The following is a 26,374-nucleotide window of genomic DNA, read 5'->3' on the forward strand; positions in this document are numbered from 1 at the left end:
TACATATTTGTATGTATTTTATTCATTGTATTGCAATGCATTTGGACAAAACATACATTTTGTCCATTGCATTTGTTCATTTGTGTCTTTTCCCCCCCTTCTTTTTCAGCCAACTCTGGTTTTAATTGAGCAGTTTAAATAATTTCATTTTGTCTCTTCTCTTAGCATATCAATTGTACTTATTTTTTCAAGTTTTTAGCAGCTGTTCTAGAGTTTACAATATACATTTTAATTAATCTAACTCCATGTTCAAATTACACTATACTGTTTCATATGCCATATAGGTACCTTGTAACAGAATATTCCCAATTCATCCCTTTCTTCCTTTACAACACTGCTGTTGTTCATTTCACTTATCCATATTTTATAATCACCTCATACTCTGTTACTGCTATTAAACAAATAGTTATATTTTAGATGAACTAACAATAAGAAAAATAAGAGATTTTGTTTTATGTTTATTTCTTCTCTGATGTTCTTTCTTTCTTTATGTATATACAAGTTTGTGGTTTATGTTATCTTTTTTTCTCTGTGAAGAACTTCTTTGTTACATTTCTTGCAAGGCAAGCCCACTGGTGATGTATTCTTTCAGTTGTTGTTTGTCTGAGAAACTATTTATTTCTCCTCTACTTTTGAAGGGTAATTTCACTTGATGTATAATTCTAGGTTAGTGGGTTTTCTTCCTTCAACACTTTACGTATTTCACTGCATTCTCTTTTTTGCCTGCATAGTTTCTGATGAGAAGTGCACTGTCATTCATATTTTTGTTTCTCTATAGGTAAGGATATTTTTCTGGCTTTTTTGAAGAATATTTTCATTGATTTTCTGCAGTTAGAATAAGATATGTGTAGATTTAGGTTTTTTTGTTATTTACTTTTCTTTCTCTTTGAGTGTGGTGTGGCATTTGTTATTAATTTTGGAAAGTTCTCAGCCATTATCATTTCAATATTTCTTCGCTGCGCTGTCTGTGTTCTCCTCCTGGTATTCCAGTTATGTTACGCTATACTTTTAAATACTGTCCCACAGTTTTTAGGTGCTTTTGTTGTTGTTGTTCTTTTTGTTTTCCTTGTTATTTTTTTCTTCGAATTTCAGTTCTTTAGGTTTCTATTTGCTAATCTTCAAGCTCACTGATTCTTTCCTTAGAGTTGTGCAGCCTGCTAATGAGCCCAGCAAGGTATTCTTTATCTCTTTTTTAGTACCATTTCTAACATTTCATTTTGATTCTTGCTTAGAATATCTTCCTTAGAACCTTTCTGCTTACATAATTCATCTACTCTTCCAGGTTTTGTACTTCTTCTATTAGAGTCCTTAACATATTAATTACAATTACTTTAAACTTCCTGTCTGATAATTCCAATTTCTGTGTCATATTCGAATTTGGTTCTCATGATTGTTTTGCCTCTTCACACTGTGTTTTTCTTACTTTTTTGCCTGCCTTATAATTTTACATTGAAAGCTGAACATGGCTGGGTAGAGTGGCTCATGCCTCTAATCCCAGCACTTTGGTGGGCCAAGGCAGGCAGATAGCTCAACCCCAGGAGTTCAAGACCAGACTGGGCAATGTGGTGAGACCCCATCTGTACAAATAAAAAAGTTAGCCAAGTGTGGTTGCACGTGCCTGTGGTCTCAGCTACTCAGAAGGCTGAGTTGGGAGGATTGCTTGGGCCTGGGAGGTCGAGGCTGCAGTGAGCCATGATCACACTACTGCACTCCAACCTGGGCAACAGAGTGAAACCCCCATCTCAAAAAAAAAAAAAGAAAGAAAGAAAGAAAAAGAGAGAGAGAAAGGAAAGAAAGCTGAACATGTTGTATTAGGTAATGGGAACTCAGGCCTTTAGTGTGCTAATTTATGGTTTAGTACTTGGACCGTGCTTAATGTTTGCTGTGGTTATAAATGATAGAAGCTTCAAATTCCTCTAGTGCTTTTATTTTTATTCCTCTGTGACTTTGAGCTCCTGTAAGTATTTCACCTCAGAGAATGTTTGTGTCTTAACAGCTCTTTCAGCTGTAATGTTACTATACCATAGCCTGTAGGTATGGTGGATAGTTGTTAGGGAATGAGAGAATGATATAATATTTCAATGAAATCTCAGCATTTCAGAGTCTGTCTCTTGGAGCTGTGACCTTTGCAAGTGTTCCCTAGTGGTGTAGATCCCCTGTCTCCCACCACCATCTTCCTTTCCCAGCTGTAGCTTTTCCAAACTATTTGGTAGAAGCTCTGCCCCTGTTAATGTTGTTTGCTTTTTCTCCTCCCTTAGGTGAGACACAAAGTCTAGAGGGGACTGTAGTTGGAGAAATGCCCTTTCCCTGGTGAGAATAATGTCTGACGATGTCTTTCCTTTGGGGTAGAGGCCTGGTTATAGAGAGGGCTCTGGGCATTTTTGGCAATGATTACTTTTCCCTCCTCTGCCAGAGCCATGAGGGATCTTTCTTGGATCTTCCCCATGAGCATCTGGTGGGATTTCTGGAAGTGTAGCTCATGAAGGCATGTTCCCCGTTCCCCACCAACGCTAGGAGCCCCTCGAGTTCCTCACTGTCAAGTTAGTTCACACTGAGTCTCAAGTTCTTTGTCAGAAGAGCTATTTTCATTTTTCTATCAGTTTGTGGATCCAAAAGCTTCTGCTCCCAGTAAGTAGATCTTGGTGATGTCTCTGGATGAGCCTGTCTGTGCAGATTTTGGAATGGAGGTTTGTCCTACAACTTCACTTCTCTGAATGGTCCAGGAAAAAGAGTTGGTTTTCAGCTTGTTCAGTTTTCTTTTGTCAAAAGGATGAGAGTGACAGCTTCTAAGCTCTTTAAATGTCTCAGTTAAAACCAGAAGTCGTAGTCGGCTTTTTTTTTTTTTTTTTTTTTTTTGAGGCAGAGTCTTGTTCTGTCGCCCAGTCTTGGCTCACTGCAACCTCCGTCTCCCGGGTTCAAGCCATTCTCCTGCCCCAGCCTCCCAAGCAGCTGGTACTACAGGCATGCACCACCATGCCCAGCTAATTTTTGTATTTTTACTACAGATGAGGTTTCACCATGTTGGCCAGGCTGGTCTCAAACTCCTGACCTCAGGTGATCCGGCCACCTTGGCCTCCCAAAATGCTGTGATTACAGGCATGACCCACTGCACCCGGCCCGTCGTTGGCTTTTTAAAGACAAGATACTCCACGGCATTGTGAGTCTCTTGAGGGTAGAGGGAGGGAGAGTGTCATCTTCACTTTTGTATCTGTGGCTTGTAATTAAGCACCTAAAAACCAAGCAGACAGTGAATAATTATCTGTTAGATGGATAGCAGATGGGTGGATGGATGACGGATGAATGGCTGAAGAAATGTCTGATAGGATAAATTAATAAAACCTGATATGAGTCAATAATGGTGCAAAGAATTTGAAAAATAAAAAGGGAATGCATTTTTATTAATTAATTACATAAGATAAGCCTAGGAAACAAATCAAAATTGAAAGGTGAGAAAATAAGAAAAGAGCATTTTTAGGAGAATTGGGGAGAAATTGAAGGACCTCCCTCTTGACCAACATTCTAAAATCCTTCCATTCCTAGTCTAACCTACCCTTTTGTGAAACCTTCCCTGTCAACTTTAAATGTCTTTTCTTTCACTCATGGTGTGTATTAAAAGACTGTGCACTTTAGCTAAAATTCAATATAATATAACTGCAGTTAAGTCAAATTAAAGCAAAATACCATTTCTTCCCAGCAAATGAAGAATGAGGAAATAAATAATAATTCCAGGTGGTTAGCTGCTTTACAGGGATACTAACACATTTATACCCTTTTGGTGAGAATTTAAATTATATATATAATATATTTGTATATTGTACATATATATGTATTATTGCTAATAATGCCATCTGGAGATGGAACAATATTACATTTAAATAACATAGACATACATAGGCTGGGCACGGTGGCTTGTGCCTGTAATCCCAGCACTTTGGGAGGCTGAGGCAGGCGAATCACCTGAGGTCAGGAGTTTGAGACCAGCCTGGCCAACATGGTGGAACCCAGTCTCTACTAAAAATAGAAAACGTAGCCAGGCGTGGTGGCACGTGCCTGTAATCCTAGCTACTCAGGAGGCTGAGGTCAGAGAATCGCTTGAACCAGGGAGGGGAAGGTTGCAGTGAGCCAAGATTGTGCCAATGCACTCCAGCCTGGGCACCACAGACTTCATCTCAATAAATAAATAAATAAATAAACAAACAAATAAAATAGCAACACTTAAAAAATAGGTGCATCTTTTGGCTCCCCTATTTCATTTCTAAGAATTTGTGCCATGAAATAACATAAGATCCTTTTATCCATTTCCGCTGTCGTATTTTTTAGTTGGTTGCAATATCACAGAAATTAATTCATGGTCAGAGAGCAGACCAAGCAAATAAACTACTGAAACCAACCAAGCAAACAAACAAAAATGTCCATACTTACCTAGAGCTTAAAATATTCACTAGGCAAGATAATAATCCATAAAAAAATACGTAAATATGTTATATATGGTAAGTGGTGATGAGTACTAAATAAAAATGATCTTTATGAAAGCCAAATAAAAGATATATGGTCTTTTACTGCACGTCTACACCAGTGTAGTCGGGGCTGGTGTCTCTGATGTGGTGGCTTTGGCTAGAATCCAACTGAAGGAAGGAAGCGGGGTGTTCTGCTCTCTGGAGGAAGGGTTCTGAGCATTCCAGGCAGAGAGACTGGCAAAACCCAGCACCTGCACATGCTTAGTATGTTTGAGGAGCAACAAGGAGGTCTGTGAACTAGAGGAGGATGTGTAAAGATGGGCAAGGAAACAGGAAAGGAAGACAGAGAAGTAACTGGGGTGGCCAGATCATATAAGATCGTGTAAGCTTATGACAAGGAATTTTATTTCTATCATGAGAAACAGGGAAAATTGTTGAGGCCTTTCAGAGGAGGGACATGATCTAATGTATGTTTTAAGACAATCATCATACATAGCAAAGGGCAAAGTGTGGATGAAATTAGTTTGAATGTTGTTGCAGTGACTCAGCCACAGGATGATACAAGGTTGGACTGGGGTGGTGGAGGTGGTGGAGGTGGGTGGCTGATAGGTGGGCAGATTCTAAGAACATATAGCAAAGCAGGATCATCAGAATGTGCTTCTGAACTGGAGTCGGTGAATGGGAGAAATACATCAAAGACGATCCAAGCTTTTTGGTCCGAGCAGTGGAATGAAAGTCACTGATATTAACTCAGATGAGGAGGACTGTGAGAAGAGTGGGGTTCAGAGGAAAGCCAACAATTCCATTTTGACATGATGAATTTGAAATGTTTATTCAATATTCACGTGGAGATGTTACAAAGGCTGTTCAGAATACAACACAGAAATTTAGGAGAGCAGCCAATCTGAAGATTCGTGTTCTAAGAATGATGATCATATCTACAGGAAAGTTTATTACATAATGAAAATGGTAAAAACTTGAATATTGAAGACTAAAGAACTGCTAAGATGCAGCGGGGCCAGGGCAGTCGGCTCAAAGGCCAGGCTCATAACCATTGCCCCATATAATGCAGCACTCTCTCCACCAGGGGGCGTGTATGTGTTGTCCGCTAAGATTACTGCTCCACTGAGGCTCCAGCCATTTCTTCTCATTAATATCACCTACTACATCTAGAATTTCTTTTCTTATTTATAATTGGCACATAATCTATATATTTATAAGGTATGATGTGATGTTTCAATGCATGTATATATATATATACATAATAATATAATGAACAAATCAGGGCAATTACCATATCCATCACGTTAAACATTTATCGTGTCTTTGTGGTAACAACATTCAAAATCTCCTCTTCTAGCTATCCTGAAATATACACTACATTATTTGCTATAGTCACCCTACCGTGTAATAGAACACCAAAAGTTATTCTTCCTGCCTAAGTATAATTTTGTACCCATTGACCAGCCTGCCCCAGTCCCCCACCTCCCCTAGAATTTATTTGAATTCTGGAAATAAAGCTGTCTCACTACATACTTTATTAACACAACCTTATGAAACCATATTTTCTTAGAGGCTAATTGATTTTAATTCTGTTTATAATTTTTGTTTTTTAAAGAGGGGGTCTTGCTCTGTCACCCAGTGCAGTGGCATGATCATGGCTAATGGCAACCTCAAATTCCTGGGCTCAAGCAATTCTCCCACCTCAGCCTCCCAAGTACCTGGGACCACAGGCGTGCACCACCATGCCCTACTGATTTTTAAAGAAACTTTTTGTAGAGATGGAGTCTCACTATGTTGTCCAGACTGGTCTTGAACTCCTAGTCTCAAGCAATCCTCTTAACTTGGCCTTCCAAAATGCTGGGATTACAGGTATAAGTCACCACGCCCAGACTGATTTTAATTCTTTAAAAATGCTGGGATTACAGGTATAAGTCACCACGCCCAGACTGATTTTAATTCTTTAAAAACATCTGACGTTTAAATTCTGGCTCATTACACAAAATAGTGAAATTGGCAAGCAGAATGGTGAAAAAAAGAGGGGGGGATTTTTGGAGGGAGTTGTTAATACTTTTAATAGCTCATCTGAATTTACTCATTATGGGTTCTGAACCTGCCTCATTATTGTTAGGCAGTAGTTATAATTTTAATTGTGGTATTTAAAAATCAAATTGTTGATGAAAGATTGTGCTGGTTTTAAAACAGCAAACAGAAAAAATGTTTTAATATAACTTATTTAACAAATTTACCCATATCTAGTTTCCAAACTAATTTTGAGAAAGATAGTCTCTATCCACTCAGTCCACGGAATGCTTGTGTATTAGATTTTAGGTATTCCTAGAAGTTACTTATTTTTAGACTATTTTAGTTACTAAAACACATACACCAACATATACGCACAGAGACTTAAAAAATAAAAATTGATAAATACATATGCCTATGTAAACTACAATTTTTTTAATGATGCAATGCTGTAAAGATTATTCAAAAGTTGCAAACATCAGTCCTGACGTCCTACACGCTTCACTCAGTTCAAGCATTTGTTTCTGCAAAATACAGATAAAAGTGCATTCCATTGGTTTTGTTTTGAAATTTCATAAAAACTGTGACTGTTTCAGTGACCAAGACTATGGCTTTGAAATTTAGACTTATTTATTATGGTTCAAATATTAAGGAATAGTGATTTTTAAAAGAGATACCATTAACAGGTATTATGAGAATAATATGTTGCTTATTCCTTAGGAATGACATTTGATTTTCAGACAAAATGCATTCAAGATATTTTGGCACATGGGATGTATTATTGGCTAATCCCAAGGCATGTGTACATTTTTACAACTAGTTTTTGAAAATGTATAAATAGAACGCATGCATAAAACCAGTTCCTGTTTGGAATGAGCATTCATTTTGCTCTGTGCACACAAAACTCTATGCTATAGCAACCCTTGAGAATCATCAGGATTGAGTTATAAGCAACTGAAATTAAAATCTGCTCTTAATGTGTCATATTGGGCTATTTTTCTCTTTCATGTTAGAGTATTGGGACATGGGCAATGGCAAGAATGTCTGAGAAATAAAGAAAAATCCATTTCCCTTTGACACAAGGAGGCAAAATAAGAATGGCGGCTGCTCTGCCACAACTTCTAGCTAGTGTTTTGACTGCACATCTTGTCATGGACTTAGAGTTAAAAAGTCTTTAGTGATCTCCCCTGCATTTACAGATGCCAACTCTAAGAAAGGAAGTGACTTGGCTGGACGCAGTGGCACACACCTGTAATCCCAACACTTTTGGAGGCCGAGGCAGGTGGATCATGAGGTCAAGAGATCGAGACCATCCTGGCCAACATGGTGAAACGCCGTCTCTACTAAAATACAAACATTAGCTGGGCATGGTGGCGCATGCCTGTAGTCCCAGCTACTCGAGAGGCTGCGGCAGGAGAATTGCTTGAACCTGGAAGGCAGAGGTTACAGTGAGCTGAGATCACACCACTGCCCTCCAGACTGGTGACAAAGTGAGACTCTGTCTCAAAAAAAAAAAAAAAAAAAAAAACAAGAAAAGAAAGGAAGTGACTTACTCCTGACATGCAATTACAGACACTAGGATTAGAATTTAAGTCCCATGACTTGCAGTTGAGCCATTTTTTTTTTCCACAATTCCCACATGTGCTTGTTGGGCAGCGTGTACCCTCTCTGATTCGAAGAAACTCATGCTGCAGAAACTCCTCTGCCTATTACAAAGTTAATTCAGTGTCCTACTTTCTTCCAGCTCGTTCAGCCACATTCACTAATGGAAATTTTGCACAATGTATACTGAATTTTAGATGGAATGTTGTTTTCCACTGTAATTTATTATTGCCCTGGCTTGTGCGATTGTGATGGTTTCCTCACACTGTACTTAGATGAAGTAAGCATAATTTTTATCTCATCTGAATACTATTCTATGCACCTAACCCATATATATAGATATAAGTATACAATACATATTAGTATATATAGTATATATGCTTATATTATGTATATTATATATTATATATACAATATATAATATATATTTATATAATATAATTACATTTTTATATAATATAATTATATTATATATTATAATATATACTTATATTTCATATATAACTATATATATAATATAACAGAATCTTGTTAAAGGATTGGCTGATGGAACTACCTATCTAAATCTGGGGAATGCACATGCTAATATCATATAGGCTGTATAATGTAGATGTGAAACCAGTTATTCACACCAGTATTACATGGATCATTTTTTCAAATTTCAGCGTGATTTTTCATACATGAAGAATGCCTAAGATGTCGTAAGTGCCATTAGGCAGCTAGACTGGTCTACTCTGTGTGTGTAAAAAAGGTCATTGGTTTTGGATTATCTGTTGCTCTGCCAATTGCTTTGTTATTTTAATGTCAATTTTCTTTTTTTAGTCCTAGGCAAATATTATGCTTCCCTAAGAATTCATCTCCATTCTGATTGCTGTCCCCGTGCTCTCTCTGTCCCTGTTCTTCTTCTACTGTCAGGTTCAGGGTGTCCTCACATCAGTCCTCTAAAGCAGGCCAGTCTCTCATTGGTGTCTGATCTTCGCGGTATGGTTTTGCAAACCTAGTGTGTGGAGCATGCTGCCTTTGGAAATCTGCGGCTATTCCTGTGATACTTCTTTTTGGGATTTTGTTAGTGTTCTTTGCTGTAGGGAAAAACACAGGCATATTCCAGGGCAGACTGAACTTCAGCACACAAAAGACTCTGGTTTGGTCACTTGGGACGGTTAAAATAGAGTTGAATTGGAAGTGTTTAACATGACTGGGAAGCCCAAAGCAACACTAGCTACTCATGTTTCCCATCGCCCCTTAAACTAGATTAAGTGCTCCTGAATGTGACGCTTCATAAGCATCAACTGATAATAACTCTCATCTCAGGAGCGTGTCCGTGTGGCAGACTGTGTTTTAAGTGCATTGCGCATATTATCGCAATGGATCCTTGCCACTAATCTTTGGCACTAGTATTTTATCAACTTCTTCTTACGGATGAGGACACCAAGGCCCAGAGAATCCAAGTCTCTTGCTCAAGTCACACAGTCAGCAAATGAGGGACCCAGGATGTGAACCTAGGCAGGGGGCTGGCATAACCTTTGTACTCTGCTCCTTTTTTGGAAATAGAATTTACTTATATTAATTTCCTATTGCATTCCTCAATGTTGATATAAATTATGATTCTGTTTTTCTCTCTCCTAAGGAGAATCTATTTTAGCTTATCTATTCTATGTCACCTTATTATTCACTTCTATATCCCAAATTATGGTTGCTGTTGAGAAAGTGACACTTGATTTTTTTTACATGCAAATGATGTTTTTTTAAAAAGATGAAAGCCCAGATACTTCTTTCACTGACTCCTACTATTGAGAGAATAAACTTAACTTCAGAAATTTCTAAATATGGTAATAGTCCATTTTTATTTGGTTTTGCTGGAGAATAAAATGTTCTGCATATGAGATTCTTCTACACGACTAACCTTACCTTTCCAAATGCCAGTTCTAAAAAATAAAGCATAATATATTGAAGGATTTCTAGAATGACCACGTCCATGTCTTCTTAAACAGAAAATGACAATTCTAACATATCTTCTTTTTATGGCTCAGAATTGTCCTGATGAATGCCTGTTATTTTATCATTAAGTAACTTACCTTTGTCTTCATTTTAGCATCTCTATTTCCTTAATAGAATCAGTTGCCATGTTTTTTCTCTTTAGATTTTCTTTTAAAATATTTCTCGCCACACACTAATCATACTTATACTGTGTTGGAAATGAAAAAAATTTTAATACATGCACATAAATACAAGTAAATAACATGATAGTGAGAAAATATAGGAGTCAATGAAGTTTTTAAATTATCATTTTCTTGACTCAGAGGCATTTTATTAATCATTTCAAAATTATGAGCTGTATTTAGAAGAAGAGGAGGCTGCAAGAAGTTGAGCCTCTGGGTAAGGAAAACATTAATGAGTTTTAAAATTACATTGTAAACTTAGAGTACTTTACACTCAAGTACTCAAGCCTCTTTTATAAGTACTGTGCGCTAACCGATTGCACCACTGGAGTTCCCCAAGCCTCTTTTATACTATGGTTTTCATCCTGTTAACTTTTTGAAGTCGTTGTGGTCAAAAGCAAATTATGCTGTGGAGAATTCTCTTTGCTCTCAGAGGATGTTGATAATACCATTCCTTTAGAGTTTGGGGTGAAATCATCCTATGGTGGCATCAGGCTTAACACAGCTATTCTAGGCTGTTCACCTAATCAGAGGTGTTTGGAGACTGATTTTTGTTTCTCAGTTTGCTCATGGCTTGAATATCCAAACAGAAAAACAAACTGGAATTTTTCAGTAGGTTTATCGCTGAACTTTAGCTGTGTGGGTGAAGAGAATAACACATGTACGAGAAGATTAATTAGCGATTATTTTGCCGTGAAGCGTGATGCTGCTGAGCCATCTGGTGTGCCGTTACTGGGAGAGTGATCTTGATAGATTACTCATGAAACTCTTTCAACACTTTGTTCCAAGATTGTTATGGATTCTCATTCGATTAAGATGGTGCTAAGATTTAGGAGCAGTGGGACCACAGGGAAGTGTGGCGCCATGTTTGTCTGTGACAATAAACAAGTCTCTCTTGAGAATACTGCCCCAAGTCCACTCTGAGACCTCTTACTGGCATTTATCATGTTAATATCACTATTATCTTTTCTCACAACAAAATAGCTACAGTAGCCCCACCTCAACAGCTTATCAGACACAATAATTAGTCTGGTGTTTTTCTGTGCATGTTAGGATTTTAATATTCTTGGTGTGTCATTTACTCATAAATGTCCTTGTTCGTTGATTCAGCAAACATTGATTCACTTGCTACTTTTGCCATGGATATGCTGAGTGCTAAACTTGTCATCCTAAATGAAGCAAAAAAATTCACCCCAACTTTCTGGTTTTTCATCTAGGCATTTATCCTGCTCTGGAGCTATATTTTCTGGAGATCCTGTAACGAACACAAAATATCTATTATTATTTCAGTACCTCTAGGTGATTATTTGACCAAAAACCTTAGAACCATTTGTAAGCATTGTTAGAAGGTCAATCCTCTTAACCATTAAGTCAGAAGGTTTGATTTCACCTTGACATATGAAATATGTGTGACTCATATAGAAATTACCACCAGTATATTTCTACTAAATTCATGACATAATGCAAAAGTATCAAAACAAATTTTCCTTAATCATAAAGTTATGGAACATTAAGTATCACTCGGAAGAGGCATAAAATGAGAATGCATATCATCAAATCAAACCAAAATCCTGTACCTCAAAAAAGGAAGAGGAATTTTACTAATTCACTCATTCTCATTTGCAAGCATTTCTTAATGCCTGATTATGGTAGTATCACAGGAAGAAGAACCTGTCAACATACACGTCACACTCTAGAAGTATATAACTTGTAAATTAGTAGTTAACGAGATGCAGGAGCCAAGAATAGTCTTATGATCATTCACTTCTGTTTTTCTTTTTCGTAGCATCTCTATATTTACTTTCACTCTATTTTTCTAATCCTCATCAACACTTTAACACCCAAATGCTTTTTGTTGTTTCTTGGCTTGGTTTTAGTCATACTCTTTCCTGTGCTTAGAACTCAGAAGCTCCTCTTACTGTCTATCTTCCTGGGCATCTCAGTTTTCCCTTCTTGTATCTATACTCTGCAGATTTCCTTTTGCGCCATAACTTAATTTCTCTTCCGGGAAAGTGTGCTAACACTATCTTCCCAGATCACAGACTGCTGGGACTAAAATAATAAAGATGGCTATACGAAGACAGATGGGCCACCTGACTTTGAAGACCTGCAAAGGATGTTACATGTTGCTTCACCCCATATTACCTGACAGGTGTAAGGAAGTCAGAGATCACCTGCAACTGCCCTAAGCTCTTCTGTGGATCTGGAGACCAAATGGACACCAAGAGGATTAATAGAGAAAAGCATACACATTTTATTAGTTTTACACGCACATGGGGATCTTCATAAGAGAGTGAAGTCTGAAGAAATGGCCAAAGCAAGACACTTCTATACTTTTTAGACAAAGTATAATAAATTTAAGAAAAAAATGACAGAACAAACAAAATCTGGCTGAAGGCAGTAAATTTTCTAGCAGAATCACTAGGGGATTTATGGGGGGTATAAAACTAATGGAAAGTAAGGGTTACTTGATTAAGTTTCTTAATTTTAATTTTTTTTAATTTAATTTAATTTTATTTTTTGAGACAGTGTTGCTCTGTTGCCCAGACTGGAGTGCAGTGGTGTGATCTCCACTAATTACAACCTCCACCTCCCAAATTCAAGTGATTCTCATGCCTCAGCCTCCCAAGTAGCTGGGACTACAGACGTCTGCCACCATGCCCAGCTAATTTTTTTATTTTTTATTTTTTTTTAGTAGAGACAGGGTTCGCCAGGTTGGCCAGGGTGGTCTTGAACTCCTGGCCTCAAGTGATCCATCCACCTTGGCCTCCCAAAGTGCTAGGATTACAGGCATGAGCCATCGCACCCAGCCCTTTATTCAGGTTCATCGCAGCCCCCAACTCCCAGTGTCTGGTGATAAGAGCTGTTTTCTTGCCCTGGCAAAGGGCAGATACTCCTCCCAGAGGAATCTTTATGGCTTTCTGCATATAGGAAGAGATAGGCCAGCTAGCCGCTTCTGAAACTACAATTTCTCCAGTGTTTTCAACTTGAAACAATCTGGGGTATTTTGGGATGGCATGTTCTTCATTCATCCACAGGGGTACTTAGGAACTCAGAATTTAACCAGAACTATAAGCACCTGCTCATTTGTTATGGGCCAACTATCCTTATAGATCCTCTTATCATTTTAATTTTACAGACAGTCAAAAAAAAAAAAAAAAGAATAAGATGATGTTGATGAACATGGCTGTTTAGGACTGTCAGGTTCCCTCACTCAGCCTAGCTGTTTAAAACTTTTGTTACATATTTATAAGGGTACAGAGTAATATTTCAGTACATGAAATGTGCAATGATCAAATCAGAATAATTAACATATCTATCACTTCAAACATTTATTTTTCTGTGTGTTGGAAATATTCACTCAACCTAGTGGAGGGCAAATGTATGGAAGTAGATTCTCTGAAAGTGGTTTCTAAAAAAATAAAAATTATTTTGTGTGTAAATAATGAAGCACAGTAGCTACCATATACAGAGTATCTACTAGGCTGGAAGCACGATTCCAATTTCATTATGAGTGGGCTTATGTCATTCTCACATCAATCCTGCCAGTTGGGTTTATGACCTTTATTAATAGATGGGGGAGGCACAGAGAATGAAAGTAACAGAAGACAGTGGGTGTCTCCAAAGTTCTTGTTCTTTCCACAATGACACCCTGGCACCAAAGTTTTAACAAGGATAGGTAGGCATGTTGCTATGAGCAATGCATGCTTTGAGAAGGCCTTGACTTTGAACTGAAAGGATGTGGAAATGATGAAAATACACACACACACACACACACACAATTGATGAAAAAATGCTCCTCTGCAGAAAAACAACATTCTATACAGAGAGACTTGATTGGGAGTTTGGAGGTGATGGCTGGATCACTTAGTAACAGTCTTCCAAAGCCAGGGCAAAGAATGAAGAATAATTGGCAGTTGTTCTTTATTATCAGCAAGAACAATGCAGGGAGAGATCAGAGGTAGAAGTTATCAATTGAAATGTTTGCAAAATGCTAGATAACAATTTCAAGGGGCATCATAGTACCCTACAATAGATAAAAATTTAACAACAAGTTGTTTATTTATGTAGGTGTGAGGGGTAGAAGGATGGGATTCTTATGCTTTGCTGTACCATAGCTAGCTGCTTAGTTACTCAGTTCTTACTGAGGTGTAAAAGCTCCCCATGGTTGATGACTGGAGATATAGATAGATCCATGTCACCCTGGAACTGCTGTAAGAATCCTACCTTCTTGACTAAGAAACAGAAGTAAATTTATAAATGAATTGTACGTAAAGATACATAAACAGATAAATAAATCTAACTTTTTTGACATTTTCTAAATATAGTAGACCCTCTCTTTTATGACTTCCACATCTGTGGATTCAACCACCCATGATCAAAAATCCACAGATGTGGGAGGGCAAACTGGAGAACTTGAGCATCCTTGATGTTTGGTATCTGTGAAGGTCCTCAAACCAATCCCCTGAGGATACCAAGGGACAACTGTACATATATTTTTATGTTGGGGTAGAAAACTATTTTGCATAGTTTCATATTTTCTAGCCTTTAAGTTAGAAAACTTTATGTCATCTCTGCACCAATGCAGTAGTAAATATTGACCAAATTTTATTAACCCTTTTGTTGGAAGAAATTGTTGGCGGCTATAGACAGTATGAGTATTACAGCCTTACTTTCAGACTATATGTTTCCATTGTCCGATAAATCTCTTCCCACTCTATCCCACTCCATATTTAGAATACTATATAGAGTAGTAAAAGCTAGAACAATCTTTACAACCACCAGTCTGTAGATTCAATAGTGCAGTAGAGGTGGTCCTTGATGCCTTAATATTCCCTGTTAGCATCACAAAATAATGGTCCGTATCATTAGAAACATTACTGATGGTACTAGATATCTATGATATGGAGAATGAGGTGATGCAATTGAAAACTTTTAGAAGTTTAAAGTGATATATAAGTGCCAAAATGCAACTGCCTGTGAGAGAACATTAACACAGGGCCAACACACGTCTATAAAATCAGGGAGACAGATTCTACAGATTCAGAAGAGCCTCCCCATTTTAACATCTCTTAACTTTATCTTCTTATGGGCTGGTTGTCATGGGATGAGGTTGGTTATGGCACTTGCTACCAGGAACTAGAACCATGTTAGTATCTTGCATGAAAGAGCTGAAAAAAGAAGTAAAAGCCCCAAGTCAGGTTTTCAGAATGACAAGAATGTGCTCTAAAGTGTTAGAAACAAGAGCTCAGAGTCACAAGGAAAACAAGCACTCAAACAAAGGATTTCTCAGCAAGGCAAATTTACTTCTGTAGAAGGGTGCTGCTTGCACTTCTGGCCACTGCGAGAGCACACCGAACAAAGGAGGGAAGGGGTTTTTATCCCTAATACTGTTAGTCCCTGCTCCTGTGTCCTGTCCCCATTGGCTGGAGTTGTACCGCACAATCTAAACTAACCCAATTGGCTACTGTTTAAAACTGAATATGGCTAATTAGGTGGGAAGGGAGAGGCTGTCCGTTATGGTACAAGGCATGTTTGAGCATAGTTTCAGGGGGAAGAGCTGTTTCAGTGGGAGGGGCAGTTTACAGAATGGGTAGCCAGGAGTAAAAGAGGGCTCTTTCCAAATAAGGAAGAGATGTGAGTTACAGACTGGGACTGGTAGGAGAAGTTGTTTACAGAGTAGATAGCTCAGGAGAAGGGACAAGGAAGTTGATCTGGAGAACAAAGAACAAGGAAGTCAGAAATTAAATCTTTGAAGAGGAACTTACTGTATCTGACAAAAGGAACCACACAAAAACGTTACATTCCTATAAATGAATACATTTAAAAGGATTTTTTATGTTCTTTGTTTGTTTTCATAAAACAGTGGAGGCGCTCCATTTGGGAACATTAATGGCTGCCCATGGCTACTTCTTTCCAATCTCAGATCATGTCCTCACACTCAAGGATGATGGCACCTTTTACCGGTTTCAAGTAAGTTTAATAGAAACGTTCTTTAACAGTAAACTAGAAGCCTGCATTTCACTTGTTCATTAGGTTTCTTTTGAACAGAACTTTTAAAAACTATGACTTATTTTACTTTGACTTAGGCTAGTTAGAAACTGATTAACGTTAAAGACATGAAAAGCAATAAACACAGAGAAACATAAAGTATGCTTAGTCAAGGTGATGTGTGAAAGCTAAATGGTGTGATGATTGAAGTTCTATTTTATATGAAAAGCTTAAGGGAAATTCAGAAAGTGACTTAATGGCATTTGGGAAGACCAGAGAGTCTTCCTGTGTCTGACCCTTGCCTGTGATCCAGACCATCTTCAGCCCAAGTAAATGTTAATGGGACTGCTTGAAGCTCCAGATAGGATTCAGCTAATTATATAAACTCTTGGCATCCAGGCTCTTCTACAAGTCTGTGAAGACTGACATGATGATATATTGTGTGTGTGCACTCAACTGCAACAGGACACCTCAGATAACTTGCAAACTGATAAGAGTCATTCTAGGTCATTTGCAAATGACACAGATGCAATTATTCTTTCAGGCAATGACTGTGGACTCTAATTTCAGTCATCGTAAGTATATTTGACACTTGAGTTCACATTGATTTACCTAAAGTGTATCTACATTTCAGTAGACATTATGGCTCATTAATAACTGACTAGCAGATTCTAGACTGTAAAATTTAGGCACATAAAATGCCAGATGTCAAACTCTAACCCATTTCCAACAGGTATTTGCTGGAGGGTTCTCCCCATGGTCCAACTTTCAGACTTTGGAGCCTTCTTCTCACTTGTTCTAAATATTATTGAATGCTCTATGTCTACATAAATGACTGAATAGTAATTGGAGTGCCTAAAATTTGTTTGGGAAAACCGAGAACAAAGAGGAAATATGCTTTAAAAATCACTTTAATCATTTGCTTTAAAAAATCATTTTAAAGATTATTGTCCTCATAGAACAGTCTCACTGCTCCTTCCTTAGGACTCAGTTCTCCCAAGGCAAATAATCGTAGGACAGTTTTGCACTTAAGAGCTAGAAGGAAATATAACCATCTCCTGAAACTGTGATACTGACCTAAGTTATCAAGCGCTTAGTTAAATTACTTAACTTGCAAAAGCTTTACATTAATGGAGCTTTATGCTTTATACAGCTAAACTTACACTAATGATAGCTTAAAATAGCATATTATTAAAGTAACTTGTGGTCCCAAAGTTAAATTTTTAACAACTAGGAATTATTGGTGATCGGCAAATAAATTGTTTATATGTGATTAATGCTTCCTGATTTTTAAAGAAATCTCTATTCCCAGAAAAAAGGTAGTAGGCAGACGAGGTTTACGTGTCTTAGTCATGCTCATGGGTCTAAAATCTCACATGAGGCCGGGCACAGTGGCTCATACCTGTAATCCCAGCACTTTGGGATGCCAAGGCAGACTCATCACTTGAGGTTAGGAGCTTGAGACCAGCCTGGCCAACATGGTGAAACCCCATCTCTACTGAAAAAAAAAAAATCAGCTGGATTAGCTGGGTGTGGTGGCATATACCTGTGCCTGTAATCCCAGCTACTCGGGAGGCTGAGGCAGGAGAATAGCTTGAACCTGGGAGGCAGAGGTTGCAGTGAGCTGAGATTGTGCCACCACACTCCAGCCTGGGTGACAGAGTGGGACTCTGTCAAAAAAAAAAAAAAAAAAACCCATGTAAAAGAAGGGATCACCATACACACAGGAGAAAAGGAGGGAATTTTTAAAGGGGCTTTAGAACAAAGCAAGGGAATGGGTACAAATGACATATGAATTACATAACTGCTAGGGATAGACAGAGTTGTCAAGTTCAGTGTACTCAGATAGATAGATAGATATAAAATAAACATTATCCATACATATACACATTAAAATGACATTAGCGCTAAATATTAGATGTTACTTATTTTAATGATGCATCCATATTTGAAATAGTGTCTAAATACAACACATTTGTAAATCTAATAATATTAGAATTCTAAAACCAAGGTTTTAAAAAACACCAGGAAAGTCAGAGGTAACTGGATTTCTACTATAATGTCTACCAAGTCATTAATCAGTCTGTACTGGGAGAGCTCTAATGATGGAACACATATTATTATTCAAGGTGTTCACTTCTACTTTTATGTTGGTTCCAAACAGTGAAAGTTCTTTATTATACTGAAGTGAAATTCAACTCCTTAGAAGGATATTTTAAAATCACAAATTCAAATAGAAAACTTGGGATACCGTGTTTACAAATTCTCTAGTGAATGACTGAGAGTCTAACCATCATTAAGAATCTAGGCCAGGCACAGTGACTCACACCTGTGATCCCAGCACTTTGGGAGGCCGAGGCAGGTGGATCGTGAGGTCAAGAGATGGACACCATCCTGGCCAACATGGTGAAACCCCGTCTCTACTAAAAATACAAAAATTAGCTGGGCGTGGTGGTGCATGCTTGTAATCCCAGCTACTTGGGAGGCTGAGGCGGGAGAATCACTTGAACCCGGGAGGCAGAGGTTGCAATAAGCCGAGATCACACCACTGCACTTGCAGCCTTGCAACAGAATAAGAGACTCTGCCTCAAAATATAAAAAAACAAACAAACAAAAAAAATTGAGTCTTCAAAGCATTAGTTTGAGACAAACAGAAATATTGACTTCACTGGCATGACAGTTTGTATATTTGTCTCAAATTTGTAGTACATGTCTTCATCATGTAATTTTTAAAATTTACTGTAAAATCACAATTGTCTAATATCCTCTCTTAGCTAATTGAAATTGAGATCCGCTGTGATTCTTTAGCTCTCTTTTGTGACTTTCAATATATTAGTATATGCTCCAACAGTTACTGAACAACAGTTGAACAGTTTTGGATGAGTTTCATCCTAGCTAAGGAAGCCAATATTGAAAAATCAAGAAACTCATGCATTAAATTGTCCTAATGTATGGTAGAACTATAAAAGTATGTATTTAAATTCCAAAAAACTATGAGTTTGTTGTTCTCTTACATTTTACTACAAATCAAAGCATTACTTCTTAGAAAAAATCTTCCAATATTAGTGAAGAACATTGGTTTAGTGGCATTTCCACATAATATCACAAGAAAAAATTGCTTTATGCTTTAATTTTACTGTCATTAAATTCTCATGAAAATAAATGTTGAAGAATGAAGAAAAGTATAAGAATGCAGTTGAGAATATTTTTTGTGCTTTTGTGGAAAAGGTATATGTCTGACTGGTCTAACTAGAATAGGTATTTTAAGTTTAGAGAAATAGATACACCTGCACACACACCGACACATACACATACATACTCCCAAAATATAGAAACGACCCGGGGAACTGCGCATTCCATAAGAAGCATCTCAAAAAGTAACACCCTACATGAAAGCAAAGTTTTAACTACTTTGACCCCTATGGCTCCCCTAGAATCCTGATTCAATTTTATTTTTAAGAAATCAAATTCTCGAAGCTTCATCTCCCATGGAGTGAAGTGAGATTGGGGTGCTGAGGGTGACCCGTATAAAGTCTTATTATCCTCTTTTGTCTAGCGGTTCAATCTTTTCTTCTTTCTTCAAAATTCCTACGATGATTTTGTTCTCATGTTCACAAAACTACTATTAGTAGCCTTCTTTATTTTACTACTATAATTTCCAAGAAAGAACAGAGGGTAAGTCAAAATCCCTGGGTGATGGTGGTCAGGGGGCCTCTGAGCCAGTTTGGAAAGGCTTTTCTGTAGAGATTCAAACAGTTCTTCCTATCTACCCATTTTCCCTCCTTAGAGTCTCTCTTCTAGAGGGGAAAATGATCAGATAATCAGAGATGACTCCAAATATTCTCATTGCACATGGCCAGTTAGTATAGTTAGCTAACAGATAGAATTAAGCCCACAGTTCTGATATTTGCCATCACTGTTACAGTGAGTCCTACAGGCCTCATCATTCCAGGGACTGGAGGTTGATAAGGAGACAGGTGATCCTCAAGTTTCCTTGTGGTCAGGAGCCAGGAATGTTCAACTAGCAGGGCTAGGAACGTCCTTTTAGAAAATATAAATGTTAATGATAATAATAAAGTTTTTCTTAGTCAGACATTTTCTTTGTAGTTTAGTCAGTTTCTAGAATTCTACAGAATCCAGATTCTGTCTATTATAGATTATATCACTCAATTAAGACACTATTCCTTTAAAAAAAGATCTCTGATTTGTGTAGTTTAAAACTTTAGAGCAATAGGTGTCTTTGTAAGGAAATGTTTTTATTTTTATTTCTTTTTTGTGGGTTGTTTAATTTAAATTTTTTAATTTTAATTTTTATGGGTACATAATAGGCGTATATATTTATGAAACACAGGAGGTGTTTTAATACAAGGATGCAACGTGAAGTCATCACATCATGGAGAATGGGATCTCCGTTTCCTCAAGCATTTATTGTTTGTGCTACAAACAATCCAGTTACACTCTTAGTTATTTTCAAATGTATAATGAAAATGTATAATTTCAAATGTATAATGTACTGTTGACTGGAGTCACCCTGTTGCACTACTAAATGGTAGCAATTAGTTACAAGAGGAATTTAGGAAATGTCTTTAAAAGTGAGAGTAAAAAGTTGCTTTAATCTCATTGGACAATGCTGAGAACCGCATTATATGACTAATGGAGCCAGGCAAATCATTGTCAGATCTCAGAGAAAGAGTCTATCGGTTGGTTGAACTTTTTTGAGCTACCAAAAGCAGTGTTGAGATACATGATTCACAGAAAAGAATGTTATATTTAAATGTATTTCATCCTGAGTCTTGCTGAACATAATACTCTTTCAGTCCTCTCTGTGGATGAATACTTTTTGTTTGAATGATACAATCAGACCTTTTTGCCTTTATGTCAGTTGGTGCAAAATTACAGCAAAGGGATGACATGTTAAATACCTGCTTGCTACCCATATTTAGAAGCTGAGCAATTGGTCAGCAAAGTAAATGTAGACAAAGAGTTTACAATGTCTCTCTTGGAACATGTTCTGTATTATAAAACATATAGCAAACAAATAGAGAATTGTGGAAGATAAATGCAGTTCACCAGCCAGAAACTCCACTAATTTTTTATTTGTCTAACCTGGGTTCTACTTCTTTTCATTCCACAGACGCCCTATTTTTGGCCATCAAATTGTTGGGAGCCGGAAAACACAGATTATGGTCAGTGCCATCTCTCATTATTTTATTATTGACAGCCTGTATGTCCAGATGGATGTGTACTTACATTTTATTGCTTTTTTCATTAAGAAAAGGAAACCACAATTCTCAGGATGGGGCCAATATTTTTAACGTTTAATTTATAAGCGACTTTGTTTGGAAAGTTACCAAACCTCGTGACAACTTTTTCTGTGGTATGGTGCCCTCTGCAACTATTAAAGAAAGCCTTCTGATTAAGTCAAAGAGCTATAAAGAAGATTAAAGGGGTTATTGTTTTGTCAGAGCAACCTGACCTACTAGAAAGAATAAAAAAGAGGTGCATAGAACCAAAGTTCTAGTTCAACTCTCCCACTTAGCTGTGTGATTTTTGGTAAGTCCCTTGACTTCCCGAGGGTCCACCTTTCTCACTGTTCTATGAAGCATCCTATGATTTTTATAAGTGGAGGGTTGTGTTAAACATGGAGAGGCCAATTACAAGCAAAAAAAAAAAAAAAAAAAGGCTAAAAAAGGAAATTCAATGCTAATAAATGAAGTTCAGTGAACTTAGAACAAACTTGGTTCAACAACCATTATTTCAGTCAAGCTTCAAGGAGAAAAAGAGCCCCTAGTAAGTATTCATCTTCTTAGATCTTCCTGAACAGTACAGTTTTCAAAGACAAGATTGCATGGTTTTTAGATGTCATTTCTGCAAGTATTTATTGAGTATTTTTCTTCCTATGCCAGGTGCAGTAGAAGATGCTAGGTTCGCAAAGGTGACCGAGTTCTTTGACACCATTGGGTAGCTCATAGGCTAGATGGGAAAGTAGAATTATACAGGAGTTACTGTAGAGTGTCAAGTGACTAGGAGAGTGGTATATGCAAAATTATACAAATGTTTAAAAGAATGAGAAATTGACTTTCCCTAGGGTCTTCCAGAATGATTTCATAAAAGAACTGGTAGCATTTGAGCTGGATTTTAAGAAGAATGATTTTTCAGATGAGAAGGCAGGGCAAGTGTTTGAGGCAGAGGAGCTAGCATAATATACAAAGGCAGTGAGAAGCTTCGCGGCAGCTTGTCTTTCTTTGGTATTCCTCCTGGAGACACATTTTTGTAAGAAGAAAAAATACAGGAAAATTCGTAGAAAATCAATAAAGCTATCTCTCATGTGTGTCGTTTCAGAAACTTGAATTTAGTAGATCATCCAAGAATGGTCAGGCTCTAGTCAAAAGAGTCAAAACTAACATAACTCATGAAAAAAAAAGTCTAAAAACCAGAATACCGAAAAATTAATATGGAGACAAAATTATTTCTTTCCAGTAGCGAGAATGCCAGTTTCTTCGTCCAGGGCACACATTCCTCAAAACTGAGGTCCTTGGAGAAAGAAGTTATTTTACAAAACAACTACTGATTTGTAGATCTGAGCTGGAGAACTTTATGGAGCATTTTATTCAACCTAGGATAATGCCTGGAGATTGTCTCACTAAAGAATATAAAATTCTAGAGGAGGAACACTGGAACAGCTAAGAGGGAGCTCATAGAGGAAAAACCCAGGCATTGGAGGCAGACAGACCTGACCATAAATGCTGTCATAACCACATACCAACTGTGTGACTTTAGGCAAGGCATGCAACACCTCTGAGCCTCAGTTTGCTCACTTTTCAAACAGAAATCATAATATTGACTTTCTAAAGTTGTTAAAATAATTCAAATTAATACACCTAAGGAAACTAGTATTGGTCCTCTCACATACTCAGTACCTTGAAATCAGTGTTTTGTGCTTGTCATCATTATTACCTGGCAGATACATTGCCTCTTTTCCCTGTTGAAAAGCAAATTCCCAGCCGGGCACGGTGGTTCACGCCTATAATCCCAGCACTTTGGGAGGCTGAGGCGGGCGGATCACCTGAGGTCAAGAGTTCGAGACTAGCCTGGCCAACATGACAAAACCCCATCTCTATTAAAAATACAAAAATTAGCCAGGGTGTGGTAGGGCGCACCTGTAATCCCAGCTTACCTGGGGGGCTGAGACAGGAGAATCACTTGAACCTGGGAAATGGAGGTTGCAGTCAGCTGAGATCGTGCCACTGCACTCTAGCCTGGGTGACAGAGTGAGACTCCATCTGAAAAAAAAAAAAAAAAAAGAATTTAAAAAGAAAAAAAATTCCCATTCTCAGTGTTTCTTTCTGCCCATCTGTTGTGTCTTTCATATAAATATGTTAGAGTGCTCACATTTAAAGCTCATGTTTTATCATTTTATAGTAGGTTGATGTTTCAGTGGTGAGCCTGAGGAAATGTCATGGCCTACACAGCAAATCATTTACAGAATATCTCTTAAAGTAGATCGTCCCAAAATACTGAATGTTATAAGTTTCGCATTGTTCCATGAAAGGGCCATACATGCAAAGTGTCCATCAAATGCAGAAGGAGCCGAGAAACCAAAGAACAGAGCAGAAAAATCCAGTTTGTTGGCAAAGGGTGCTTTACTGGGGAACTTACAGACAGACGCATGGTCTTGAGCGGCCACAAGAGAAGTAGGCCTTCACACTACAGCCTTCCAGATCCAGGGTTGCTATATCCTGGGGGAAAAGTGTATTTGCTCTGGAAGGAATGAGTGGGTGGCTGAAAGAATGCTATGGGTGTCACAGCTACGGGTGATGTATGCAATAAGATCAAAGGTGGTTGTGGAGGAAAGGGGAAATTCAGAGTAAATAAGTGTTTCTACATAGAGAGTAAATCATCAACTAGACATCTTGGAGGCATTCCCAGACTCAGGGTTAGTCAGGAGTCAACATGGCGGACTAGCATCTAAGATGGAATCACTCTTGTTCCCACACACGTTACCACCCATCGGTGTCCATTTCCGAGGGGATCATCTCCTGCACTTTCTCCCCAAACCTGGAATACTTGCTACTTACAGTAACTTATTCTTTAATCATTATGTGTGGGTTTTTTCCCTCTGAAGAAACATATTAGAGGTTGTGCTTAGCTTGCCTGAATTATGTACAAGTAAAGAATAATGTAATTATTCCATTAAGATGATATGGGAGAAAAATGAGAGGAAGAGAATAACAATGATCTCAGACACCATACATGTCTGTACCTGCAGGCAATGATGCTCCATTTTCTATGATTTTTTCTTTTTAAGTGAAAATAAGTTACAGCAGCAATATGAATTATCCAACTTTGAATTTCCTACTGGCATTTGTTTAAAACATACTTTTATAAAACCTCACCCCTGTCTTTTAAAGGGGATATTGATGGTGTGATGTACTTGGGCTGTGAGGTCCAAAGTATAGTAACTACTTAGGCTGTCTTTTCTAAGACAACTTTAGGGCACAGGGACTCTATTGCATAAAGCAGATTACCGAAGAGTTTATTGGCTGGGTGCGGTGGCTCACGCCTATAATCCCAGCACTTTGGGAAGCCGAGGCAGGCAGATCACAAGGTTAAGAGAGAAATACCATTCTGGCCAACGTGGTGAAACCCTGTCTCTACTAACAATACAAAAATTAGAAATTAGCTGGGCATGGTGGCGGGTGCCTGTCGTCCCAGCTACTCCGGAGGCTGAGGCAGGAGAATCACTTGAACCTGGGAGACAAAGGTTGCAGTGAGCCGAGGTTGCACCACTGCACTCCAGCCTGGCGACAGAGTGAGACTCCATTTCAAAAAAAAAAAAAAAAAGTTTATTTCACTTTATTAGCATCCTGACCTGTTTCCATCCCCAGTTTGAACTTACCAAGTAGGTTATGCTGAACATAAGCCTCTATAGATCAGTTGATATGAAAAACCGCTTTTTCATAGTTATCTTGGTTTTATAGAAAAATGGAATGTTTTGATTCTGTTCAGTAGCTAAGACAAACCAATACGGACTAAAAGGTCTATATCTTTATAAACTCCATTCTTTGAAAATCAAGTTGGATAAGATTTCTGATATTTTGTGTACAAGTTCAAAAAGCATTCTAATTCCAGCCAGTTAAAGTGGAGTCAGAAATGGGCTTCCCCAGATGTATTTGCATCATCAAGAGAGATCCGGCACTAAGGACTTGCAGTGTGGGCTGGAGGCAAAGGCACAGGAAAGCTCAAGAGAGCTTTGGTAGGAAGTAGAGACAGCGTCAGTTGTAGCAAACTGAAACAGAAGGCGAGGCAGGGGTTTTACTGGTACCTCTGGGCACACACATTGCACACAAAAGGTCCTAGAAACGACTATTTTAGTACACATTAAAAAGCCATTGTAGTACACATTACAAAAACAGACACATAAGCCAATGAAACAGAATCGAGAGCCCCAAAATAAAGCTGCACATCTATAACCATATGATCTTTGGCAAAGTCAACAAAAATAAGCAATGGAGAAAGGATTCCTTATTCAATAATGATTCTGGGATAACTGGCTAGCCACATTCAGAAGAATGAAGCTGGACCCCTACCTTATGCCAATACAAAAATTAAAATGGATTAAAGATTAATATAAGACCTCAAAATATAAAAATCCTAGAAGAAAACCTAGGATATATCATTCTGGACAATGGCCTTGGCAAATAATTCATCACTAAGTCCTCAAAAGCAATTGCAACAGAAACCAAAATTGACAAGCGGAACCTAAACTAAATTAAACTAATGAATTAAACTAAAGAGCTTCTGCACAGCAAAAGAAACTATCCACAGAATTAACAGATAACCTAGAGGATAGGAGAAAATATTTGCAAACTATGTATCTGTCAAAGGTCTAATAAAAAAATCTATAAGGAACTTAATGCAACAAGCAAGAAACAACCCCATTAAAAAGTGGGCAAAGGACGTGGACAGACGCTTCTCAAAAGAAGACATACAAGCAGCCAGCAAACATATAAGAAAATGCTCAACATTTCTGATCATCAGAGAACTGTAAATCAAAACCACAATGATATACCATGTCACACCAGTCAAAATGGCTATTACTAAAAAGTCAATAAATAACAAATACTGGCAAGGCTATGGAGA

At 37.8% G+C, this 26,374-nt stretch overlaps 1 protein-coding gene and 1 long non-coding RNA gene across 3 annotated transcripts in view; one reads left to right on the forward strand and one right to left on the reverse strand.

The window, feature by feature from the left end:
* Positions 1–26,374, forward strand: part of RGS7 (regulator of G protein signaling 7) — a 576,861-nt gene that overhangs the window by 409,983 nt on the left and 140,504 nt on the right. For both annotated transcript variants that reach the window (XM_015127136.3, XM_015127147.3), the window contains exons 5-6: positions 16,107–16,213; positions 21,366–21,417. In XM_015127136.3, the coding sequence (XP_014982622.1) occupies positions 16,107–16,213; positions 21,366–21,417 (159 nt within the window). The remainder of the gene's footprint in view (positions 1–16,106; positions 16,214–21,365; positions 21,418–26,374) is intronic.
* On the reverse strand, positions 1,921–24,020 carry LOC144338026 (uncharacterized). The gene is made up of 3 exons (XR_013411754.1): positions 23,891–24,020; positions 23,409–23,514; positions 1,921–3,229 (listed from the first exon to the last, which is right to left on the reverse strand). It is a non-coding gene; the product is annotated as an uncharacterized LOC144338026 (long non-coding RNA).

This window comes from Macaca mulatta, chromosome 1 (genome assembly GCF_049350105.2).
Source record: "Macaca mulatta isolate MMU2019108-1 chromosome 1, T2T-MMU8v2.0, whole genome shotgun sequence".
NCBI lineage: Eukaryota > Metazoa > Chordata > Mammalia > Primates > Cercopithecidae > Macaca > Macaca mulatta.